The 22662-nt window shown below is 40.1% G+C and overlaps 1 protein-coding gene across 2 annotated transcripts in view; it reads left to right on the top strand.

Moving 5' to 3' along the window:
- Positions 1-5651, top strand: part of slc52a2 (solute carrier family 52 member 2) — a 42586-nt gene extending 36935 nt beyond the window's left edge. For both annotated transcript variants that reach the window (XM_034161141.1, XM_034161142.1), the window contains 2 exons: positions 4348-4471; positions 4555-5651. In XM_034161141.1, coding sequence (XP_034017032.1) covers positions 4348-4471; positions 4555-4764 — 334 coding nt within the window. In that variant the 3' untranslated portion in view covers positions 4765-5651. The remainder of the gene's footprint in view (positions 1-4347; positions 4472-4554) is intronic.
- Positions 5652-22662: the final 17011 nt, after the last annotated feature.

The following is a 22662-nucleotide window of genomic DNA, read 5'->3' as shown; positions in this document are numbered from 1 at the left end:
TGCATGGAGGAATGGACCAAAATACCAGCTACAGTGTGTGCAAACCTGGTGAAGACTTACAGGAAACGTTTGACCTCTGTCATTGCCAACAAAAATTATGTTACAAAGTATTGAGTTGAACTTTTGTTATTGACCAAATACTTATTTTCCACCATAATTTATAAATAAATTATTTAAAAATCCTACAGTGTGATTTCCTGGAATGTTTTTTTTCTCATTTTGTCTCTCATAGTTGAAGTGTACCTATGATGAAAATTACAGACCTCTCTCATCTTTCTAAGTAGGAGAACTTGCACAATCAGGGACTGACTAAATACTTCATTACCCCACTGTATGTCTGGATGATTACTAGATGATCCATTGTTATCCGATAGCCATGCATTTTTTGGGGGGGTAAAAAAAAGATTTTTGACAAAAACTTTGACATTGCCTAAACAGTAGTGTTCCGAATAGTAGTGCTATGTGACTAAAAAGATTAATACAGGTTTTGAGTATATTTCTAATTGTTACATGGGAAACAAGGTACCAGTAGATTCTCACAAATCCAACAAGACCAAGCATTCATGATATGCACACTGTTAAGGCTGTGAAATTGGGCTATTGGTTAAAAAAAAAAAAAAAAAAAAGTAGAAAAGGGGGTGTTCACAATAATAGTAGTGTGGCATTCAGTCAGTGAGTCCGTCATTTTTGTGGAACAAACAGGTGTGAATCAGGTGTCCCCTATGTAAGGATGAAGCCAACACCTGTTGAACATGCTTTTCTCTTTGAAAGCCTGAGGAAAATGGGACGTTCAAGACATTGTTCAGAACAACAGCGTGGTTTGATTAAAAAGTTGATTGGAGAGGGGAAGACTTATACGCAGGTGCAAAAAATTATAGGCTGTTCATCTGCAATGATCTCCAATGCTTTAAAATGGACAAAAAAACCAGAGACGCGTGGAAGAAAATGGAAAACCATGAAAATGGATAGAAGAATAACCAGAATGGCAAAGGCTCACCCATTGATCAGCTCCAGGATGATCAGAGACAGTCTGGCGTTACCTGTAAGTGCTGTGACGGATGCCTGTGTGAAGCTAATTTATTTGCAAGAATCCCCCGCAAAGTCCCTCTGTTAAATAAGACGTGCAGAAGAGTTTACAATTTGCCAAAGAACACATCAACTGGCCTAAAGAGAAATGGAGGAATATTTTGTGGACTGATGAAAGTAAAATTGTTCTTTTTGGGTCCAAGAGCCGCAGACAGTTTGTGAGATGACCCCCAAACTCTGAATTCAAGCTACAGTTCACAGTGAAGCATGGTGGTGCAAGCATCATGATATGGGCATGTTTCTCCTACTATGGTGTTTGGCCTATATATCGCATACCAGGTATCATGGATCAGTTTGGATATGTCAGAATACTTGAAGAGGTCATGTTATCTTATGCTGAAGAGGACATGCCCTTGAAATGGGTGTTTCAACAAGACAATGACCCCAAGCACACTAGTAAACGAGCAAAATCTTGGTTCCAAACCAACAAAATTAATGCCTCGCAGATGTGAAGAAATGAAAAACTGTGGTTATACAACTAAATACTAGTTTAGTGATTCACAGGATTGCTAAAAAAGCAGTTTGAACATAATAGTTTTGAGTTTGTAGCATCAACAGCAGATGCTACTATTATTGAGAACACCCCCTTTTCTACTTTTTTTTTTTTACTAATAGCCCAATTTCATAGCCTTAAGAGTGTGCATATCATAAATGCTTGGTCTAGTTAGATTTGTAGATGAACAACCTATAATTTTTTGCACCTGCGTATAGGTTTTCCCCTCTCCAATCAACATTTTAATCAAACTACACTGTTCTTCTGAACAATGTCTTGAACTTCCCTTTTTCCTCAGGCTTTCAAAGAGAAAAGCATGTTCAACAGGTGCTGGCTTCATCCTTAAATAGGGGACACCTGATTCACACCTGTTTGTTCCACAAAATTGACTAACTCACTGACTGAATGCCACACTACTATTATTGTGAAAGCCCCCTTTTCTACTTTTTACTAATAGCCCAATTTCATAGCCTTAAGAGTGTGCATATCATGAATGCTTGGTCTTGTTGGATTTGTGAGACTCTACTGAATCTACTGGTACCTTGTTTCCCATGTAACAATAAGAAATATACTCAAAACCTGGATTAATCTTTTTAGTCACATAGCACTACTGTTATTCTGAACACTACTGTAACTTTAATACTTTATGGAATACAGTTTTCATATTCACTGGAAGTATATTATTCAGTTATGGCCCTGTGATGAGGGCAAACAAAACAAACTTCTGTTGATGTTTAAAAGTTTATTTATATATATATATATATATATATATATATATATATATATATATATATATATATATATATATATAAATAAACTCTGTTATAATGGGGACTGCGCAAACTAGGTGGCAGACAAGACCGTACTGTGGTTCTGGTTATAGTTTTGATGTGGTCTCAAATCGACCCTTGGAATTGATAGGAAGGATATATAGTAATAAGTTTGTTAAATCACATGGTGGTCATGGATTAGTGTTTTTTGGTGGGGGGGTTGGGAATCTATTTTGAGAACTTTGATTTCACACTTTGAGCATATCATTCTGTGGAAGACAATTTAGGATCCAGTTGTATGAATAACCATCCATAGCCATCATGATTCAGTTTCACCCAGATGTATTACCAAGGGTTTTAAAATGACAAGAAAATATTATTACGTCTACCAAGGACATAAAAAAATTGGCATTTATTTATTTGTCTGTCTGTCTGTTAGCAGGATTACATCAAAACTACTGCACAGATTTTGACAAACTTTCCACCACAGATAGATATTAGGCCACAGAAGACCCCATTAAATTTTGGAGGTGATCCGGATTCTGGAACAAGATTTCTGGATCAAGATTATACTTTATATAGGCTTTGAAGGATTACATCAAAATGACTTCACGGGTTCTCACCAAATTTGCATCACAGATATATATTGAGGCATGGAAGACTCCACTGAATTTTGAAGGTGATCTGGATTGGCGGATATCAGAAATCTGATTGTTCTTCATTTGGATAATTTCATAATTTCTGTGTTTTTGAGAACTTTGATTGCAAGTACTATGTAATTGAATTTGAATTTATTAGGCACCCATGCATAACAGAAATTCACTCATATACAAACAACCAAACTCATAACAGAAATGTCAAAAGTTAAAAGAAATCTAAAAAAAATTAAATACATGGTGCCTAAAGGCGTAGGCAGAAGCAGCGCTTATCAACACCTGCACCCAGAATAAAGTCAAACCAAACCAGGCATATATGCCTGATCATAGACGTTTATATCCAAACACAATCTGAACAACAGCAGCACATAGCTACAGATAAAAGAAGTCACATTTCTCCAGACAGCACCCAAAACAAACTAAAAATAAATAACCAAAGGTTCCAGTATAACTGTCACTTTATATGCCATATTCTTTGAACTGTGAGTGAGTGAGCTGGTTGCATGTGAGTCATAAGGGTTTTCTATTTGCTATATTTTTTACATTTCATAATGACTTTTTTAATGGTAATAAACACACTTTAAACTGACTGTTTAATTTCCCTTTAAACCACTTCAGTTTGAAACTGATTCAAACCAGATATATTTTGAACGTTTTAAATCGCTAAAAGCCAAAAGTCACCTATTTTTTAAATTGTTCACTGTTCCCTGTTTTTGTATTCTGGTGAAATAATTTCCTTCTGGATAAATAGTTTATTTTATCTTAATATGGCTTTAATCTAGTTGATTTCCGGGTAAAGGGTATTACTTTGTTTTTAAGTGTTCTACACAAAGCATTGTTTTTAAATTACTTCATGTAAGGTTTCTTTAAAAGTGAAAGTTTAAAGTAGTTTTAATGTGTTCAAGGCAATGGGATTCTAATGAGTTTTAAATAACTCTAAATCAAGGTTAAAGGGGTTTAAAGTAATTTCTAAAATGCCTTAAAAATGTCCTTAAACCAAATAACAGTTTTATGTACTACACTAAGTGGTATTTCTTCACATCAGGTTTCTTCAAGTAAAGGTGAAGGCAGTGAATAGTTCCAGTGTGTTTACATTCACGAAAATGAAATTTTAACATGATTTATACAGCTCTTGTCCAAGAATAAAATGGTTTAAAGTAATTTCTAAGATGCTTTAACAGTGTTTTTATCCAGATATCAATTTAGAGCATGTTGTCTTTTATAAAGCAGCATTTTAAAAACAATTTTATTCATTGACAGAAATACTTGTGAGCTGAAGATTGAAGCATCTTCTGTCGTTTGGAGAAATATTTTGGATGATGTGGTCTCTTCTATTTTTCAGGTCTTCCAGCAGTTTGAGCCTCTTGTCTTTGGCAGGGGGTGTATTTGCGGCATATCTCTTGGCATTAGCGGCTCTCAGCCCATGTCCACCGCTCCTTGGAAAGACTGCTGGTGTGGTTCTAGTGGTGAGGGGTGATTCCTGGCTTTTAAATCCTCCAATCTGCCTTTGTATGTATACACTCACCACTGACTATTGTGCCCCCTACAGGTTCTCTCTTGGATAATATTCACTGGCCTCTTCTCCTACCTGAAGGTGGTTATTGGGACTTTGCTTCACGAAGCGGGCCACACCGCCCTGCTGTGGTGCGGAATCGCTATCCAGGCGGGCTCCCTTATCGGAGCACTGACTATGTTCCCTCTGGTCAATGTCTACCACGTGTTCACCCGTGCTCAGGAGTGCGTGGATAACTGCGGTTAATCCTGTGAGTTTGTGCACAAAGCTCCAATTCATCAGGACTGGGAAATGACCAGATCTCTCTACATGTGGCATTATTGATTTAACCCATAAACGTCCTGCCATGCCTCGGCCTCATTGGAAAGTGAACATGTGGCCTCTTTGAATTACAGTTGTGATGATGTAATTAATATGATTGTATGATTTTTTTGTGTCTGTGTTTTTGCTTAGATAAAACTGTTCAATGACATTCTTTGATGTCCAGTGGTGGGCACAGTTCTGCTAATCCGCTTACAGCTAATTAGAAAACGTAACTTTTTCGTTAGCGGATTACCTTTTCAGGTAATTTTTATAACCATCAGTGGACCACTTGGCTTTTGCTAACTTTCAGTCCGCTGGCATAGTGAGTAAATCTTAACAATCAAAAACATTTGTAAACCCTAAAATCATACATGTTAATTCCTGCCTGTTGTGTGTTTTGAATGTTTTGAAACAGTCAGGTCGCTGTGAGGAGCTCAAATAGATTTTTTTTTTTCCCCCCTAAATGCTTTTTATGTAATACAGTTGATGGAAAAATGAACAATGTATTTATTTGTATTTTTGCTTGTATGAACAGTGCCTGCCTGAGCTCACTAAGGGGATTTAATGAATTCTTGTTGATCTATTCTTCCTTTTCCCTGGAGGAAGATGAATGTTGTTGAAACCGGCTGTGAACATGTGATGTCCTTGTTTGAAGATTACCCTTAAAAGTTAAATAATCATCCAAGTCAGGGAGTCATGATTGGTTACGTGTTCTGTGTCGCTCTGAGGAGGGGGTAATCTTTTGATGCGAATTCAGGACTTTGACTTCTCTACATTGTGAAAACTCAAACATCTCCATTAAACAGCCCGTGAGTATGTACATGGACAAACACACAGTCTTCAGTCTTGCTTTTTCTTTTTTTTTTTTTTTTGCATTTTTTTGTATTTTACTATTTTTTTTATTTCACTTCTTTGTAATTTTTCATTTTGTGTTTTATTAAATTTGTCATTTTTATGTTCATAACGTAGCTGCTCTTTTTATGTATTTATAGTATTTTTAAGATTTTCACCATATTAAATATACACACCTTATTTTTTTTAAGTTAGTATTTATTTTTACCGCCTCTAACACACTGCATCAACGTCATTTTTTTCATGACCCTAAGCTTTCAGTGTCTGTTCTTTTTTTTATATATATATATATATATATATATATATATATATATATATATATATATATATATATATATAACGCGCTGGCCAGATGTTCCTCAGGTTGTGTAACACTTGTGTTCGATACCTTGTGGTATGTGGTTATGATTTTTTTTTTCACTAAGTACATATTTAACTCTCATACTGACCGTGAGGAAATCAGAAACAGAAAATGCGTGTTTTGCTGAGTGGGTTTTCACCCATGAGGAGTTTGTCTTGGTGTTACGGAGCAAACGGAACTGTAACTATAAACATTTGTAAGAAAAATGTCATTACTGACAAAGGCATAACTAGAGCGCCACTCTCGTAGAGTGCAAACCTCCGCTAACGCTAATTTACAATTCCACAGAATTTTACCTTGGAAAAAATGTCAAGGTCAAAGTCCTGTTAGAAGTGTTTTTTCATAAGCTAAATTAGATGTGATCAAATGTCAGGAGTATGTATTTATTACACTTGAATCTAAGTTGTTTTTTTTTTTTTGTTTGTTTTGTTTGTGGTGGTGGTGTCAGGTTTTTTTCCCCTCAGACCTTTTCAGTTTCTGAATTCTTTTCAGGTCATTTTCACAGAACACTGGTTATCTCTGCTATGCACAATTTGTCATTGCTTTTTGGCACTTGGTTTCCATCTGATAACTGGAACACAAACAAACAGGCATAAAACTGGAACCTCCATTCAATTTTGTTGGTGTAGATAAATCCATAACAGAAAAATGAGTGACTGAGGCACTTTTGATTGAGATATGCAAAATGTGCACCAAGTGAACTTTTCAATATTAAATTCAAATGATCACAAAATCCACAATCCAGATCAGATCTGGATCAAACTTTCTCAGGTGATAGTGACTGCCAGTCTGCACCTCACTTTCAAATATATTTGAAATTTGCCCCAATCACTGTCATATGAGAGTGATTGGGGCACGTTTGATTAAGATATAAAATATACATTAAATGGGGTTTTCAAGGTTTAATTTAAATGGCTACACCATCTGTAATTCAGATCAGATCCAGATCAAACTTCCAGGCAATAAAGGATACCATCCTACATAACACTGAATCTCTTTTTTTCTTTTTTCTTTTTTTTTGACAGTTACCAGTTTTTGAAAAATTGTTCAGTATTAAAGATTTTAAGGTTTCCAAGATTTTTCCTGACTTTGATCTTGAAAACTGAATCAGTTCTTGCCTATGAAGATATGAATGTTCAGTAAAAATTTCATAACAATATTAATTGTGGGCTTGATTGTTCACAAACAAACCTGATCTGACGACTCAAACGAGGCAAAAACATCAATTGTTTTCAAACAACTGGCAGTAAAGTATGAAGCATAAAATAAAATAAAAAAAATTACAGCACACTGACAAATCAGTTTTTGCACAGAACAAAACCAGAAGATGCTGCTGAGAGTCAACAAGGCTGAAGTGCTTTTGAATTACTGCATTGTTACTTTTAGTTAAAATTCAAACTTAGAAGTATTTTTCCTGTCTGAGCCACTTACTAAAAACTTGTGCAGCTGATTGAACTGGTCGAGGCGATGCTGAGGTCAAAGGTGTCCATCTTTGTTTGATGATTTGCTGTATTTTACCTACACACTAAAACTAATGTCTGCAAGATCTGCGTGTTTCCTCTGGCTTTTATCTGTCGCCATAACATGAAAGAACATTCTGCTCAGACGTGACCGATGTGCTCAGGAGGTTATGAAATATGTTCACATTAAACACATAAGTTACTGATTTCAATTTCAGAAAATGTTTGCTCAGAGGTCACTGTGCGTGTGTGGACATGACTATTCCTTTTAACAACAGAAACTTGTAATACAACCCCTGGCAAAAATTATGGAATCACCGGCCTCGGAGGATGTTCATTCAGTTGTTTAATTTTGTAGAAAAAAAGCAGATCACAGACATGACACAAAACTAAAGTCATTTCAAATGGCAACTTTCTGGCTTTAAGAAACACTATAAGAAATCAAGAAAAAAAAATTATGGCAGTCAGTAACGGTTACTTTTTTAGACCAAGCAGAGGAAAAAATATGGAATCACTCACTTCTGAGGAAAAAAATATGGAATCACCCTGTAAATTTTCATCCTCAAAACTAACACCTGCATCAAATCAGATCTGCTCGTTGACATTGACTCTATGCCATGACATTGACCCTACGTGTCTTCTTGCAAGGAATGTTTTCGCAGTTTTTGCTCTAGGGCAAGATGCATTATCATCTTGAAAAATGATTTCATCATCCCCAAACATCCTTTCAATTGTCCAAAATATCAACGTAAACTTGTGCATTTATTGATGATGTAATGACAGCCACCTCCCCAGTGTCTTTACCTGACATGCAGCCCCATATCATCAATGACTGTGGAAATTTACATGTTCTCTTCAGGCAGTCATCTTTATAAATCTCATTGGAACGGCACCAAACAAAAGTTCCAGCATCATCACCTTGCCCAATGCAGATTCGAGATTCATCACTGAATATGACTTTCATCCAGTCATCCACAGTCCACGATTGCTTTTCCTTAGCCCATTGTAACCTTGTTTTTTTCTGTTTAGGTGTTAATGATGGCTTTCGTTTAGCTTTTTTGTATGTAAATCTCATTTCCATTAGGCGGTTTCTTACAGTTCGGTCACAGATGTTGACTCCAATTTCCTCCCATTCGTTCCTCATTTGTTTTGTTGTGCATTTTCGATTTTTGAGACATATTGCTTTAAGTTTTCTGTCTTGACGCTTTGATGTCTTCCTTGGTCTACCAGTATGTTTGCCTTTAACAACCTTCTCATGTTGTTTGTATTTGGTCCAGAGTTTAGACACAGCTGACTGTGAACAACCAACATCTTTTGCAACATTGCGTGATGATTTACCCTCTTTTAAGAGTTTGATAATCCTCTCTTTTGTTTCAACTGACATCTCTCGTGTTGGAGCCATGATTCATGTCAGTCCACTTGGTGCAACAGCTCTCCAAGGTGTGTTCACTCCTTTTTAGATGCAGACTAACGAGCAGATCTGATATGATGCAGGTGTTAGTTTTGGGGATGAAAATTTACAGGGTGATTCCATAATTTTTCCTCAGAATTGAGTGATTCCATATTTTTTTCCTCTGCTTGGTCTAAAAAAGTAACCATTACTGACTGCCACAATCTTTTTCTTGATTTCTTATAGTGTTTCTTAAAGCCAGAAAGTTGCCATTTGAAATGACTTTAGTTTTGTGTCATGTCTGTGATCTGCTTTTTTTCTACAAAATTAAACAACTGAATGAACATCCTCTGAGGCCGGTGATTCCATAATTTTTTGCCAGGGGTTTATATAAATTACTCAGAAATTAGACCATTTTTAAGTAAAAACTAGTTGTACAATAAAATCGAATAATTTATCAAGCCATATTCATGTATTAACATATGCACATAAACATGACTATTTTTCCACCATGCATGTAATCAAAGAGGTGCATGTGACCTGTGTGAGCTGTTCTGGACTATTGAGAACATGGACAGCAAACAGGAGGATTCATGACCCTGTGCACACACCAAACCAGAGTCTTCAGCAATCTGTGCAATAAGTTACATAGTTGGAATAAGTGTCAGATTGCTCGGCTTCAGTTATGTTTTGTTTGAATATTAACAGCATTGAAATTGATATTGACGTCTTTACGGAGTCAATCTCTCGCGTAATCACATTCTCGCTGGGAGGCCAAGATTTTGTTGTCAGTGTAAACAAAGGTTTGCGGCAACTTGTTTGCAACATTGCGCCGTTATGGAGGCGAGTTCAACCAAAATATGTATTTAGGTGTTTAAGATAAATCTGAGTCTTTAATGTGAGTTTTATTTATTTATTTTTAAAAAGCGTGTTGTTAGGGTTGCGTGTCAGGAACCCGTTCTTTTCGGGTATCCTTTAGAAATGATTCGATCCATCGACATCAACAGCCTTTTTGCTTAACGATTCCCTTATCGGTCCTTCAGAGTGGCCGTTGTTTTTGGGGGTGTTTGTCAGGAAAATTATAATTTCTCTACATTGATTACAGACCCTGCAGCGGGTCTGTAATCAAGCATTTATGCAGCTTTGCTTTGAACCTTGAACCAATGAAGCAGTGCTTCGATCTTTGATCTGCTGCATTGTTGGTTCTTTGTTTTATTTTGCTTTATCTTAACTTTTTCCCCGCTAAAATCCCAAAGAGCATATGTCTGTGAGTAATATTTACCTTTTTTATGTTAAACTGACCTGTGATGGTCTTCTGAAACAGTTGGTAGATGTATTTTATAACTTAAAATGGGACCGATGCTAACGCATTAGCATGTCTATGACATTTTCAATGTTAAAATTAGCATTAAGCTGAGCCACTATCAAGCCTCCCTCCCCAGTTTGCAAAGGATTCTGGGATACTCTAAAACTGTGAATAATTGGCTTTTGCGGCCAAATTTATCATATGTTATGCTTGAGCTTTTGATCCCTCTACTTCCTGAGTGTGATTTTTACCCGAAGCCAACAAATATGGCCATCAGGTATTGTGAAGGTTTTTCATCCGTCTGTCCGCCTGTCAGTCGGTCTGTGCTCAGCATAAGTCCATAAAATAATTCTGCTAGAGTTTTCAAATTCACAGGGAACATTCTTGGGACACAGACCTTGGACAAGTTCAAAGATGGCTAACCTTGACCTATTTTAAGAGGTTAAAAAGTCACATTCTATTTCAATCTCTTCCATTTAGTTTTTGAGTGGCAGGCGTGACAGCCAATCAGAGTAGAGCTGCACCATCACGTCAGCGGTCACATGGCATACGACGATTCATGAACAAAGGGATAAAAGTAAAAAAAAAAAAATCACAATTCCTTGAGAAAAGGTGGAGGAATGAGCTTTCTCACTGAATAGCCTGAGAATCAAGAGTGCAAAAGGGACGAAAGAGGAACGAAATGAAACTGAAGCTAACATTGATCTAGACGCTTTAAATGAAACACCCCTGGAACCACTGCTGGAGCAGTGTTAGTCTGCGTCTCTGCGTTCTAGGACTCAGCGCTGGGATGGCGCTCAGCTGCAAACAGAAGCGCGTGATCTGACCTACTGTGGAAATCCACCACCTGCTCTGGTTCCTCGTCCAGAACAAAAAGAGGGATCACCTCCTTCATCGGCAAAATCCTCACTGTCTGACTCAGACTACGCTGCGTGCTCCATCTTGCTCCAATAAAAAAAACTGAAGCGCTTGCTCAACATTCATAAGATGCCTCATTTTTACAAAAATAAAACACACACACAACACCACACACGCTAAATACGCCACCAAAATTATACACACTGGAAACATGCTAAATATTTCTCAAATCTCTCAAATGCCAAAACTCTAATTGCTGTCTGTACACCCGAAATGCAAACTGAATTTCAGACATCTTATATATATGAGCAAAGACGACAGACAGTGTTTGACATAAGCAGGAATCTAAATAGCAAACAGGAATCAATTGCAATGATTCCAATTGAAAATAATGGAGACATAACTTGAGCTTCTTCTGGCATTTTTACATAAAACATTTACATTTCTTTTACATAAAACAAAAAATAACAACGTCTATAAAGCCAGAGAATATATTCACGAGAGTTTTAGGCACAATATACAAAGAGTTTAATGCTGTTGTCTGCATGGAGCCTGATCACAGCGTCTCAAATGCATTTCTTCTGTCATGAATGTTCTGAGATACCCATAATGCACTGCTGGGCACAGCATGTCCACACTAAAACCTTCAAGATTAGTGCATTACTTTAAAAGTAAAACATATAGCTGATATTTTCACTTTATAAAACTTCAGATGTGATGTTAATTTAAATAACGTGTCTGAAATTAGTTTGGTTAAAATTGTAACCATAAGTTAAAACTGTATTCCTCTGGATGACTTGGGTGATATTGCCAGTGTATCAATATGGGGTCAAAAGAAATGAGCTTCTCCCCTTTCCTTTGGTGACCAGTTCTTCTTTTTCTGCAGAGGATAGAGCGGTTTTTTCTATACAGCCAGCTCTCCTTTGTTTGCATAGGATAGAACTCTGGATCTACAATAAAACATTTAACAGGTAGGTGGTCAACTGATTTTACACTTCCTATATGTTTGTAAGTATTCAGCTGTGTTTACCACGTAAAAAATACGTTAGCTGTCTAAAAATGATCAGACCAAAACGTATCAGAAGATAATTAGTCCAATAATGGTTTTCAAAGTTATCTGAAAAGCTAATCCGGTAATGAAAAAATTGAAATGAAAAATTATCTTCAATAATTAGAGGAACTGTGCCGCCACTGCATCACACGCAGCGGCAGAAGCCCCACACCACACACACATCAGCACCGCCACAGAGCAGCTGCAGCTCCTTCACAAAAGCGCTCAAAAACCGACTTTGGTACTGTGTGATAACATTCAGCTGGTTGAATGTAGACAAACAAAATGGTAACGTTACAAAAACTAAGGAAATGATGGGCTAACATTACAAAAACTAAGCAAACAATAAGAAACCATCAAGAACAGCAGCAAAACAAAATACAGACGAATTGAGGTTTTTGTTGCCCTTCATTCAAATTTTTTCGACAGTTTAAAAATCCTCATGAAGCAACCGCTGCAGGAACAAAGCTGAGCGAAGGTTAAACGATGGCAATGAAAGTCAAAGAAAGTCCAGATTTCTTGTTTCATTAGGGCTCTGTTGCCCTTCGTTAAGTGCCGTGTGACTGGGCCTTAAGGAAATCGATAAGGAATCGGATTGATAAGCGGAATCAGTTATCTTGCATGTGTGTGCAGTTTTGACACAGTGAGCCAAATTTTGTAAAATGTGTAAGCAATCGGCAAAAACTAATACTACAATTTATACCTTTTTATAAAGATGATGGCAATGTTTGGGATTTAGTTTTTTATTTATCAATTTTTCATGCATTTGTTTTATAAATATTGTAGCTATCACTGGGCCGGTGTCCCTAAGACTGTGAAATGTTGTGCTGCAATGCGTTATGGGAGTTCGGGGATTTTTATGATTGTTATTGTAGTTCATGTTGGTTTAGCAGTGTTGTTAGTGTTATAGAATTGTTGTGTTTTTGTTAGTTTGATGAAGAGTTATGTTGTTACCATGAGTGAAAAGTACCTTGCATTTGATCTCTTCTGCCACTGTGCAGTACAGGCATAGTGAAAAAAGTGTCCTTCTCTGAGGACTGAGCGTCTCACAGTGGCCTGACTGTTGCAGGCACACAACAGTCAGGAACTATGTATGATTTTAGGGTTTACAAATGTTTTGTCTGTTAAGCTTTAGTCACTTTACCAGCAAAACAATGTTAGCGGAACTAAATTTAGCGGAAGCTAATTGGTCCGCTGAAATGCCAATATGTCCAAAATGATGCACTTTAAACCTGCAGTGAAAACAATATGATAGGAATCAAAAATGTCAAAGCCAAAATATTGCAATACATAAATGTGGGACAGATTAAACACACATTTTCTATACCTGCTTATTGCAATTAAGTGTCACGGGGCTGGAGCCTATCTCACCTGTCATAGGGTGAGAAGTGGGGCACAGTGTCTTTAAAATGTTATTGTATCCATATCCTTACTTGTCTAATGACCCCTTCACACATAACGTAATTCAGGCCAAATACTGAATGAAGGAGGATGTGAATGGCAGTCGTGAAAAATCAGAGCCGCTTCAAACGTCTCGTACAGCAGTCGGCACAACTATTTGGCCACAGCACATGCACTCAACATTTGTGTAGCGCTTGTGCTGGAAAACCCAATCAAATAGTGTCAAGATGAGGTCCTACTGCCATCTGACCATGGTTGCAACATTCGTACAGAATGTTGTATGCCATTCGGACCATTCAGACTGCAGTTGAGGTGCTGCACGAAATGATCGGCCACATTGCACCCTGGCTGAATGTGGGGAACGAGCTAGCCTTCAGACCAGCGACCAAATGAAGGCGAATGGCGTGGAATGGCCATTCGACCCACGCACGGCCAGAATCAAGGTGCCTCCCACGAACTTCCGGCAGTCGCTGGACATAAAGAAAATGTGTGGCCATTCATGCGGCCAGCACAAATGCAGAACGCAGGACACCGCTTTCGAGCTGTAGTCCAGGTGGCAAAAGCTCAAAGGGCAGTCAGTGTGTCATGTCCACCCCCAAGAAGCAACACAAATGTTTTGCGAATGTGAACACACCCCCCACACCATGATCCAGCATTGTCAAGGTGCGGCTGAGGTGGCAAAGGCTCAAACAATGGCTGGAGTGCAGTGCAGTATCCTTTCAACACACTGTCCAGTGCAGCGCGCAGATCTGGATGGCTGTCATGTCCATGATGGAACAGCTGACAGCTGTGGAACACCAATCATGGCATATCCACCACCTCCCGCTGGAGATGGAATCACTGACCAGCAACATGCCCACACCACCACAACAGAGATAAAAATAAAAACCCAGCTGCTCCAGCTGTGTGTCACAGCGTCAGCATGCCATCCGACCGGACAGCCACATTACGTGACACACAGTCGCTGATGATCATGGCTCAGATGCACCCACAAAGGCAATCAAATGATGCCACCGTGTATGGGTGCACCAAAACTGTCAGATGATCACATGCACTTTCACCAAGGCGATCATCATGTCACAGCTGACCACTGTGTCATTGCTACTCACAGCTGGAGAACACATATCGTGTGATGAAGAACATCACCTCTCAACACACCACCGTGATGCACTTGTGTAGGCAGGCTCCTATGACATGGTGAAAAATAAGAACAGCTCACCGGCCCATTGTGCCGCACGTGACACGCGATCACAACATCCACGCAATCCGTCCGTCATATGACAGCCTGACTGACAGACAGTGTGGGCAGCTCATTTTCCCCATATCCTGGAGCCATGAGCCCATTCATGTGAGCACTTTGCTGCTCCGGACAGGTGGGTGTGTCACTCATCAGTGATGTGATGTGCATATTGACATGGTACCCAGAAGACTTATGCATTTTTCAGGGGATCGTGGTTGACATGTAATCACGTCATGGATTGGATGTCATTCAAAATCAAGCAGGGAGGGAGCTGACTATGGCCCACGTCCAGTGATCGCATTCCTGCAGCTTGCACCGCTCCACATCACAGACACTGCGTCAGCTAGGCCGCCCCATATGAAAATATCCATCTGATCATGTGAACAGCTAATGAGGAAAATGTCACATCCACCAAGTGAGTCATAGTCCACATGACAAGGTGTCCTGCCACGCACTGTTGGACAGAGACAGCTGGATGCACGGAGCAGGCTGATGTGTTCATGATGTGAGCGCATGAATTAATTCATGTCAGTTCATTAATTCCTTGTTATGTCCATGGGCATGGCTCATGAACAAAACAGAATAGGAGGACTATAATTCTTGTATTCTCTGTTCTTTATAACAGGAATTAAATATTTTAATAGAAAAAATGAAATCCATTTATTTTCATTAATTCCAACACAGACCGTCAAGTCATCAGGCATCAGTTACACATCATTACCAGTAACATGAATTTATCAATCTTGAGGGAGTGCCAAGATAGAACTGTTGTGTGTGGCTGCTCATCTGTTGCTTTCCAGTTTCTTTGTTATTTTATTACTTTTAACTTAGGTTATTTATGAAACTGAGTCTCTGCTGATGCACGATCACCAAACACTGCTGGATCTTCAACCCTCAGTCCAGGGTGTGGTGTTTTGGTTTGGGGATGGAGCAGTTTCTGTACCCATTCTTATCAGAGGTTCCGGGTTTTCTGTACCGGGCTCCTGCGCTGCCTTTTGGCCAAAAGCGCAGTTGCTGCTGTGGTAGATGAAGTGGCCGGCTGGTGAAGCTGAAGTTTTGTTTGGCTCATTGTTTGGCGTCTGGATGATCTGTGTGCAGAATTCTGGCGGGATCTGTGCTGCCCTGGGGCCTTGTGGATCCGGTCAAAGCCTGCGTGGTGTCTGTGGTTGGCTCTGAGGACTGTCGGCCCGGCCGTCCATGTCTTTGCCGGATTGATTTATGCCAGCAGCGGTCTCGGAACCCTGGTCTGCTTCGCTGGGTTCCTCGGTGGGCTAAAGTCTACAGTCCAGTTCCAGTCCCAGCTTCGGCCAGGGCTGGTCTGATAAATACCAGATCACTGGCTAACAAAACTTTTATTCTTTGGAACTTTAGCTCCCATGATCTGGATTTGTTATGTGTAACTGAGACGTGGCTAACTGCTGGAGATTCTGGTGCTCTTGTTGAGCTTTTACCAGCGGGTTGCTGCTATTTTAACTCTCCCCGGATTTCTGGGAGAAGTGGAGGCACAGCGGCTGTGTATAAAAAGGATTTTAAATGCAAGCAGTGTTTGTCACAATCTTCCTTTCCCAGCTTTGAATGTACCTCATTTGAGATGGTTCAGACTAATCCTTTTCTTTGTGCTCTTGTCTATCACCTTCCCAAGTATACTAAGAATTTTATTAATGACTTTTCGGTCTTTTTAGCTGAGGCCATGCCTAATTATGTTCGCGTTTTAATTATGGGAGATTTTAATATTCATGTGTTTTGTCCTGACAGGCCGCAGGTACGAGACCTTTAAGCCTTCTTGATTCTTTTAATTTGGTTCAGTCTGTGATTGGTCCCACACATGATTGTGTCCACACGCTGGATCTGGTCCTTTCCTGCAGTCTGTCGGTAACTGATCTGGAATGCGGTCGCTGTATCAGACCATCGTGGTGAAGAGAGAGCTGAGCAGGTGGGCAAAGTTCTTGATTTACCGATCGATCTACGTTCCGACCCTCACGTATGGTCATGAGATTTGGCTCATGACTGAAAGAATGAGACTGCGAGTACAAGCAGCCAAGATGAGTTTCCTCCGCAGGGTGGCTGGGCACTCCTTAGAGATAGGGTGAGGAGCTCGGTCACTCGGGAGGAGATCGGACTTGAGCCGCTGCTCCTCCATGTCAAAAGGAGCCAGCTGAGGTGGCTCGGGCATCTTTTCCGGATGCCCCCTGGATGCCTCGCTGGACGCCTCACTGGAGAGGTGTTCCAGGCACGTCCCATTGGGAGGAGACCTCGGGGAAGACCCAGGGCATGCTGGAGGGACTACGTCTCTCGGCTGGCTTTGGAATGCTTCGGGGTTCCCCCAGAGGAGCTGGGGGAGGTGTGTGTGGATTGGGAGATCTGGGCAGCTTTGCTTGAGCTGCTGCCCCCACGACCCAACTCCGGATAAAGCGAAAGAAAATGGATGTATGGGTTTCTCGGATCACTTTCAATCAACTTCAATCAACTTTTTTCTTATATAGCGCCAAATCACAACAAACAGTTGCCCCAAGGCGCTCCACATTGCAAGGCAAGGCCATACAATAATTATGAAAAACCCCAACGGTCAAAACGACCCCCTATGAGCAAGCACTTGGCCACAGTGGGAAGGAAAAACTCCCTTTTAACAGGAAGAAACCTCCAGCAGAACCAGGCTCAGGGAGGGGCAGTCTTCTGCTGAGACTGGTTGGGGCTGAGGGAAAGAACCAGGAAAAAGAGATCGATCACTAATGATTAAATGCAGAGTGATGCATACGGAGCAAAAAGAGAAAGAAACAGTGCATCATGGGAACCCCCCCACAGTCTACGTCTAAAGCAACAAAACCAAGGGATGGTCCAGGGTCACCCGATCCAGCCCTAACTATAAGCCTTAGCGAAAAGGAAAGTTTAAAGCCTAATCTTAAAAGTAGAGAGGGTATCTGTCTCCCTGATCTGAATTGGGAGCTGGTTCCACAGGAGAGGAGCCTGAAAGCTGAAGGCTCTGCCTCCCATTCTACTCTTACAAACCCTAGGAACTACAAGTAAGCCCGCAGTCTGAGAGCGAAGCGCTCTAATGGGGTAATATGGTACTACGAGGTCCCTAAGATAAGATGGGACCTGATTATTCAAAACCTTATAAGTAAGAAGAAGAATTTTAAATTCTATTCTAGCATTAACAGGAAGCCAATGAAGGGAGGCCAACACGGGTGAGATATGCTCTCTCCTGCTAGTCCCCGTCAGTACTCTAGCTGCAGCATTCTGAACCAACTGAAGGCTTTTTAGGGAACTTTTAGGACAACCTGATAATAATGAATTACAATAGTCCAGCCTAGAGGAAATAAATGCATGAATTAGTTTTTCAGCATCACTCTGAGACAAGACCTTTCTGATTTTAGAGATATTGCGTAAATGCAAAAAGGCAGTCCTACATATTTGTTTAATATGCGCTTTGAATGACATATCCTGATCAAAAATAACTCCAAGATTTCTCACAGTATTACTAGAGATCAGGGAAATGCCATCCAGAGTAACAATCTGGTTAGACACCATGCTTCTAAGATTTGTGGGTCCAAGTACAATAACTTCAGTTTTATCTGAGTTTAAAAGCAGGAAATTAGAGGTCATCCATGTCTTTATGTCTGTAAGACAATCCTGCAGTTTAGCTAATTGGTGTGTATCCTCTGGCTTCATGGATAGATAAAGCTGGGTATCATCTGCGTAACAATGAAAATTTAAGCAATACCGTCTAATAATACTGCCCAAGGGAAGCATGTATAAAGTGAATAAAATTGGTCCTAGCACAGAACCTTGTGGAACTCCATAATTAACTTTAGTCTGTGAAGAAGATTCCCCATTTACATGAACAAACTGTAATCTATTAGACAAATATGATTCAAACCACCGCAGCGCAATGCCTTTAATACCTATGACATGCTCTAATCTCTGTAATAAAATTTTATGGTCAACAGTATCAAAAGCAGCACTGAGGTCCAACAGAACAAGCACAGAGATAAGTCCACTGTCCGAAGCCATAAGAAGATCATTTGTAACCTTCACTAATGCTGTTTCTGTACTATGATGAATTCTAAAACCTGACTGAAACTCTTCAAATAGACCATTCCTCTGCAGGTGATCAGTTAGCTGTTTTACAACTACCCTCTCAAGAATCTTTGAGAGAAAAGGAAGGTTGGAGATTGGCCTATAATTAGCTAAGATAGCTGGGTCAAGTGATGGCTTTTTAAGTAATGGTTTAATTACTGCCACCTTAAAGGCCTGTGGTACATAACCAACTAACAAAGATAGATTGATCATATTTAAGATTGAAGCATTAAATAATGGTAGGACTTCCTTGAGCAGCCTGGCAGGAATGGGGTCTAATAAGCATGTTGATGGTTTGGATGAAGTAACTAATGAAAATAACTCAGACAGAACAATCGGAGAGAAAGAGTCTAACCAAATACCGGCATCACTGAAAGCAGCCAAAGATAACGATACATCTTTGGGATGGTTATGAGTAATTTTTTCTCTAATAGTCAAAATTTTGTTAGCAAAGAAAGTCATGAAGTCATTACTAGTTAAAGTTAATGGAATACTCAGCTCAATAGAGCTCTGACTCTTTGTCAGCCTGGCTACAGTGCTGAAAAGAAACCTGGGGTTGTTCTTATTTTCTTCAATTAGTGATGAGTAGAAAGATGTCCTAGCTTCACGAAGGGCTTTCTTATAGAGCAACAAACTCTTTTTCCAGGTTAAGTAAAGATCTTCTAAATTAGTGAGACGCCATTTCCTCTCCAACTTACGGGTTATCTGCTTTAAGCTACGAGTTTGTGAGTTATACCACGGAGTCAGACACTTCTGATTTAAAGCTCTCTTTTTAAGAGGAGCTACAGCATCCAAAGTTGTCTTCAATGAGGATGTAAAACTATTGACAAGATACTCTAACTCCCTTACAGAGTTTAGGTAGCTACTCTGCTCTGTGTTGGTATATGGCATTAGAGAACATAAAGAAGGAATCATATCCTTAAACCTAGTTACAGCGCTTTCTGAAAGACTTCTAGTGTAATGAAACTTATTCCCCACTGCAGGGTAGTCCATCAGGGTAAATGTAAATGTTATTAAAAAATGATCAGACAAAAGGGAGTTTTCAGGGAATACTGTTAAGTCTTCTATTTCCATACCATAAGTCAGAACAAGATCTAAAATATGATTAAAGTGGTGGGTGGACTCATTTACTTTTTGAGCAAAGCCGATAGAGTCTAATAATAGATTAAATGAAGTGTTGAGGCTGTCATTCTCAGCATCTGTGTGGATGTTAAAATCGCCCACTATAATTATCTTATCTGAGCTAAGCACTAAGTCAGACAAAAGGTCTGAAAATTCACAGAGAAACTCACAGTAACGACCAGGTGGACGATAGATAATAACAAATAAAACTGGTTTTTGGGACTTCCAATTTGGATGGACAAGACTAAGAGACAAGCTTTCAAATGAATTAAAGCTCTGTCTAGGTTTTTGATTAATTAATAAGCTGGAATGGAAGATTGCTGCTAATCCTCCGCCCCGGCCCGTGCTACGAGCATTCTGACAGTTAGTGTGACTCGGGGGTGTTGACTCATTTAAACTAACATATTCATCCTGCTGTAACCAGGTTTCTGTTAGGCAGAATAAATCAATACGTTGATCAATTATTATATCATTTACCAACAGGGACTTAGAAGAAAGAGACCTAATGTTTAATAGACCACATTTAACTGTTTTAGTCTGTGGTGCAATTGAAGGTGCTATATTATTTTTTCTTTTTGAATTTTTATGCTTAAATAGATTTTTGCTAGTTATTGGTGGTCTGGGAGCAGGCACCGTCTCTACGGGGATGGGGTAATAAGGGGATGGCAGGGGGAGAGAAGCTGCAGAGAGGTGTGTAAGACCACAGCTCTGCCTCCTGGTCCCAACGCTAGACAGTCACAGTTTGGAGGATCCCAAAAAATTGGCCAGATTTCTAGAAATGAGAGCTGCTCCCTCTAAAGTGGGATGGATGCCGTCTCTCCTAACAAAACCAGGTTTTCCCCAGAAGCTTTGCCAATTATCAATGAAGCCCACCTCATTTTTTGGACACCACTCAGACAGCCAGCAATTCAAGGAGAACATGCGGCTAAACATGTCACTCCCGGTCTGATTGGGGAGGGGCCCAGAGAAAACAACAGAGTCCGACATTGTTTTTGCAAAGTTACACACCGATTCAATGTTAATTTTAGTGACCTCCGATTGGCGTAACCGAGTGTCATTACTGCCGACGTGAATTACAATCTTACCAAATTTACGCTTAGCCTTAGCCAGCAATTTCAAATGTCCTTCGATGTCGCCTGCTCTGGCCCCCGGAAGACAATTGACAATGGTTGCTGGTGTCGCTAACTTCACATTTCTCAAAACAGAGTCGCCAATAACTAGAGTTTGATCCTCGGCGAGTGTATCGTCGAGTGGGGAAAAACGGTTAGAGATGTGAACGGGTTGGCGGTGTACACGGGGCTTCTGTTTAGGGCTACGCTTCCTCCTCACAGTCACCCAGTCAGCCTGCCTTCCCGACTGCACGGGGTCTGCCAGGGGGGAACTAACGGCGGCTAAGCTACCTTGGTCCGCACCGACTACAGGGGCCTGGCTAGCTGTAGAATTTTCCACGGTGCGGAGCCGAGCCTCCAATTCGCCCAGCCTGGCCTCCAAAGCTACGAATAAGCTGCACTTATTACAAGTACCGTTACTGCTAAAAGAGGCCGAGGAATAACTAAACATTTCACACCCAGAGCAGAAAAGTACGGGAGAGACAGGAGAAGCCGCCATGCTAAAACGGCTAAGAGCTAGTAGCTACGCTAAGCTAGCGGATTCCCAAACAGGGAATCCGACACTAGACAGGCTGTGGAGCAGCACAGGTAACGCACGACAACAGTGCTAAAATCAAATAAAAATCCACTAGACAGGCTGTGGAGCAGCACAGGCAACGCACGACAACAGTGCTAAAAAAAATAAAATAAAAATCAAAATCCACTGGACAGGCTGTGGAGCAGCACAGGTAACGCACGACAACAGTGCTAAAAAAAAATAAAATCAAAATCAAAATCCACTGGACAGGCTGTGGAGCAGCACAGGTAACGCACGACAACAGTGCTAAATAAAAATCCACTGGACAGGCTGTGGAACAGCACAGGTAACGCACGACAACGGTGCCAAAACAAAACAAAAAACCACTAGACAGGCTGTGGAGCAGCACAGGTAACACACGACAACAGTGCTAAAAAATAAAATAAAAATCCACTGGACAGGCTGTGGAGCAGCACAGGTAACGCACGACAACAGTGCTAAAAAAAATAAAATAAAAATCCACTGGACAGGCTGTGGAGCAGCACAGGTAACACACGACAACAGTGGTAAAAAATAAAATAGAAATCCACTGGACAGGCTGTGGAGCAGCACAGATAACACACGACAACAGTGCTAAAAAATAAAATAAAAATCCACTGGACAGGCTGTGGAGCAGCACAGGTAACACACGACAACAGTGGTAAAAAATAAAATAAAAATCCACTGGACAGGCTGTGGAACAGCACAGGTAACACACGACAACAGTGGTAAAAAATAAAATAAAAATCCACTAGACAGGCTGTGGAGCAACACAGGTAACACACGACAACAGTGCTAAAAAAAAATAAAATCAAAATCAAAATCCACTGGACAGGCTGTGGAGCAGCACAGGTAACACACGACAACAGTGCTAAAAAATAAAATAAAAATCCACCGGACAGGCCGTGGAGCAGCACAGGTAACACACGACAACAGTGCTAAAAAATAAAATAAAAATCCACTGGACAGGCTGTGGAGCAGCACAGGTAAAAATCCACTGAACAGGCTGTGGAGCAGCACAGGTAACACACGACAACAGTGCTAAAAAAAAACAAAAT

The sequence above is a fragment of the Thalassophryne amazonica genome, chromosome 20 (assembly GCF_902500255.1).
Source record: "Thalassophryne amazonica chromosome 20, fThaAma1.1, whole genome shotgun sequence".
Lineage (NCBI taxonomy): Eukaryota > Metazoa > Chordata > Actinopteri > Batrachoidiformes > Batrachoididae > Thalassophryne > Thalassophryne amazonica.
The sequence above is the reverse complement of the archived record's forward strand: the minus strand, read 5'-3'. Positions and strand labels throughout refer to the sequence as shown.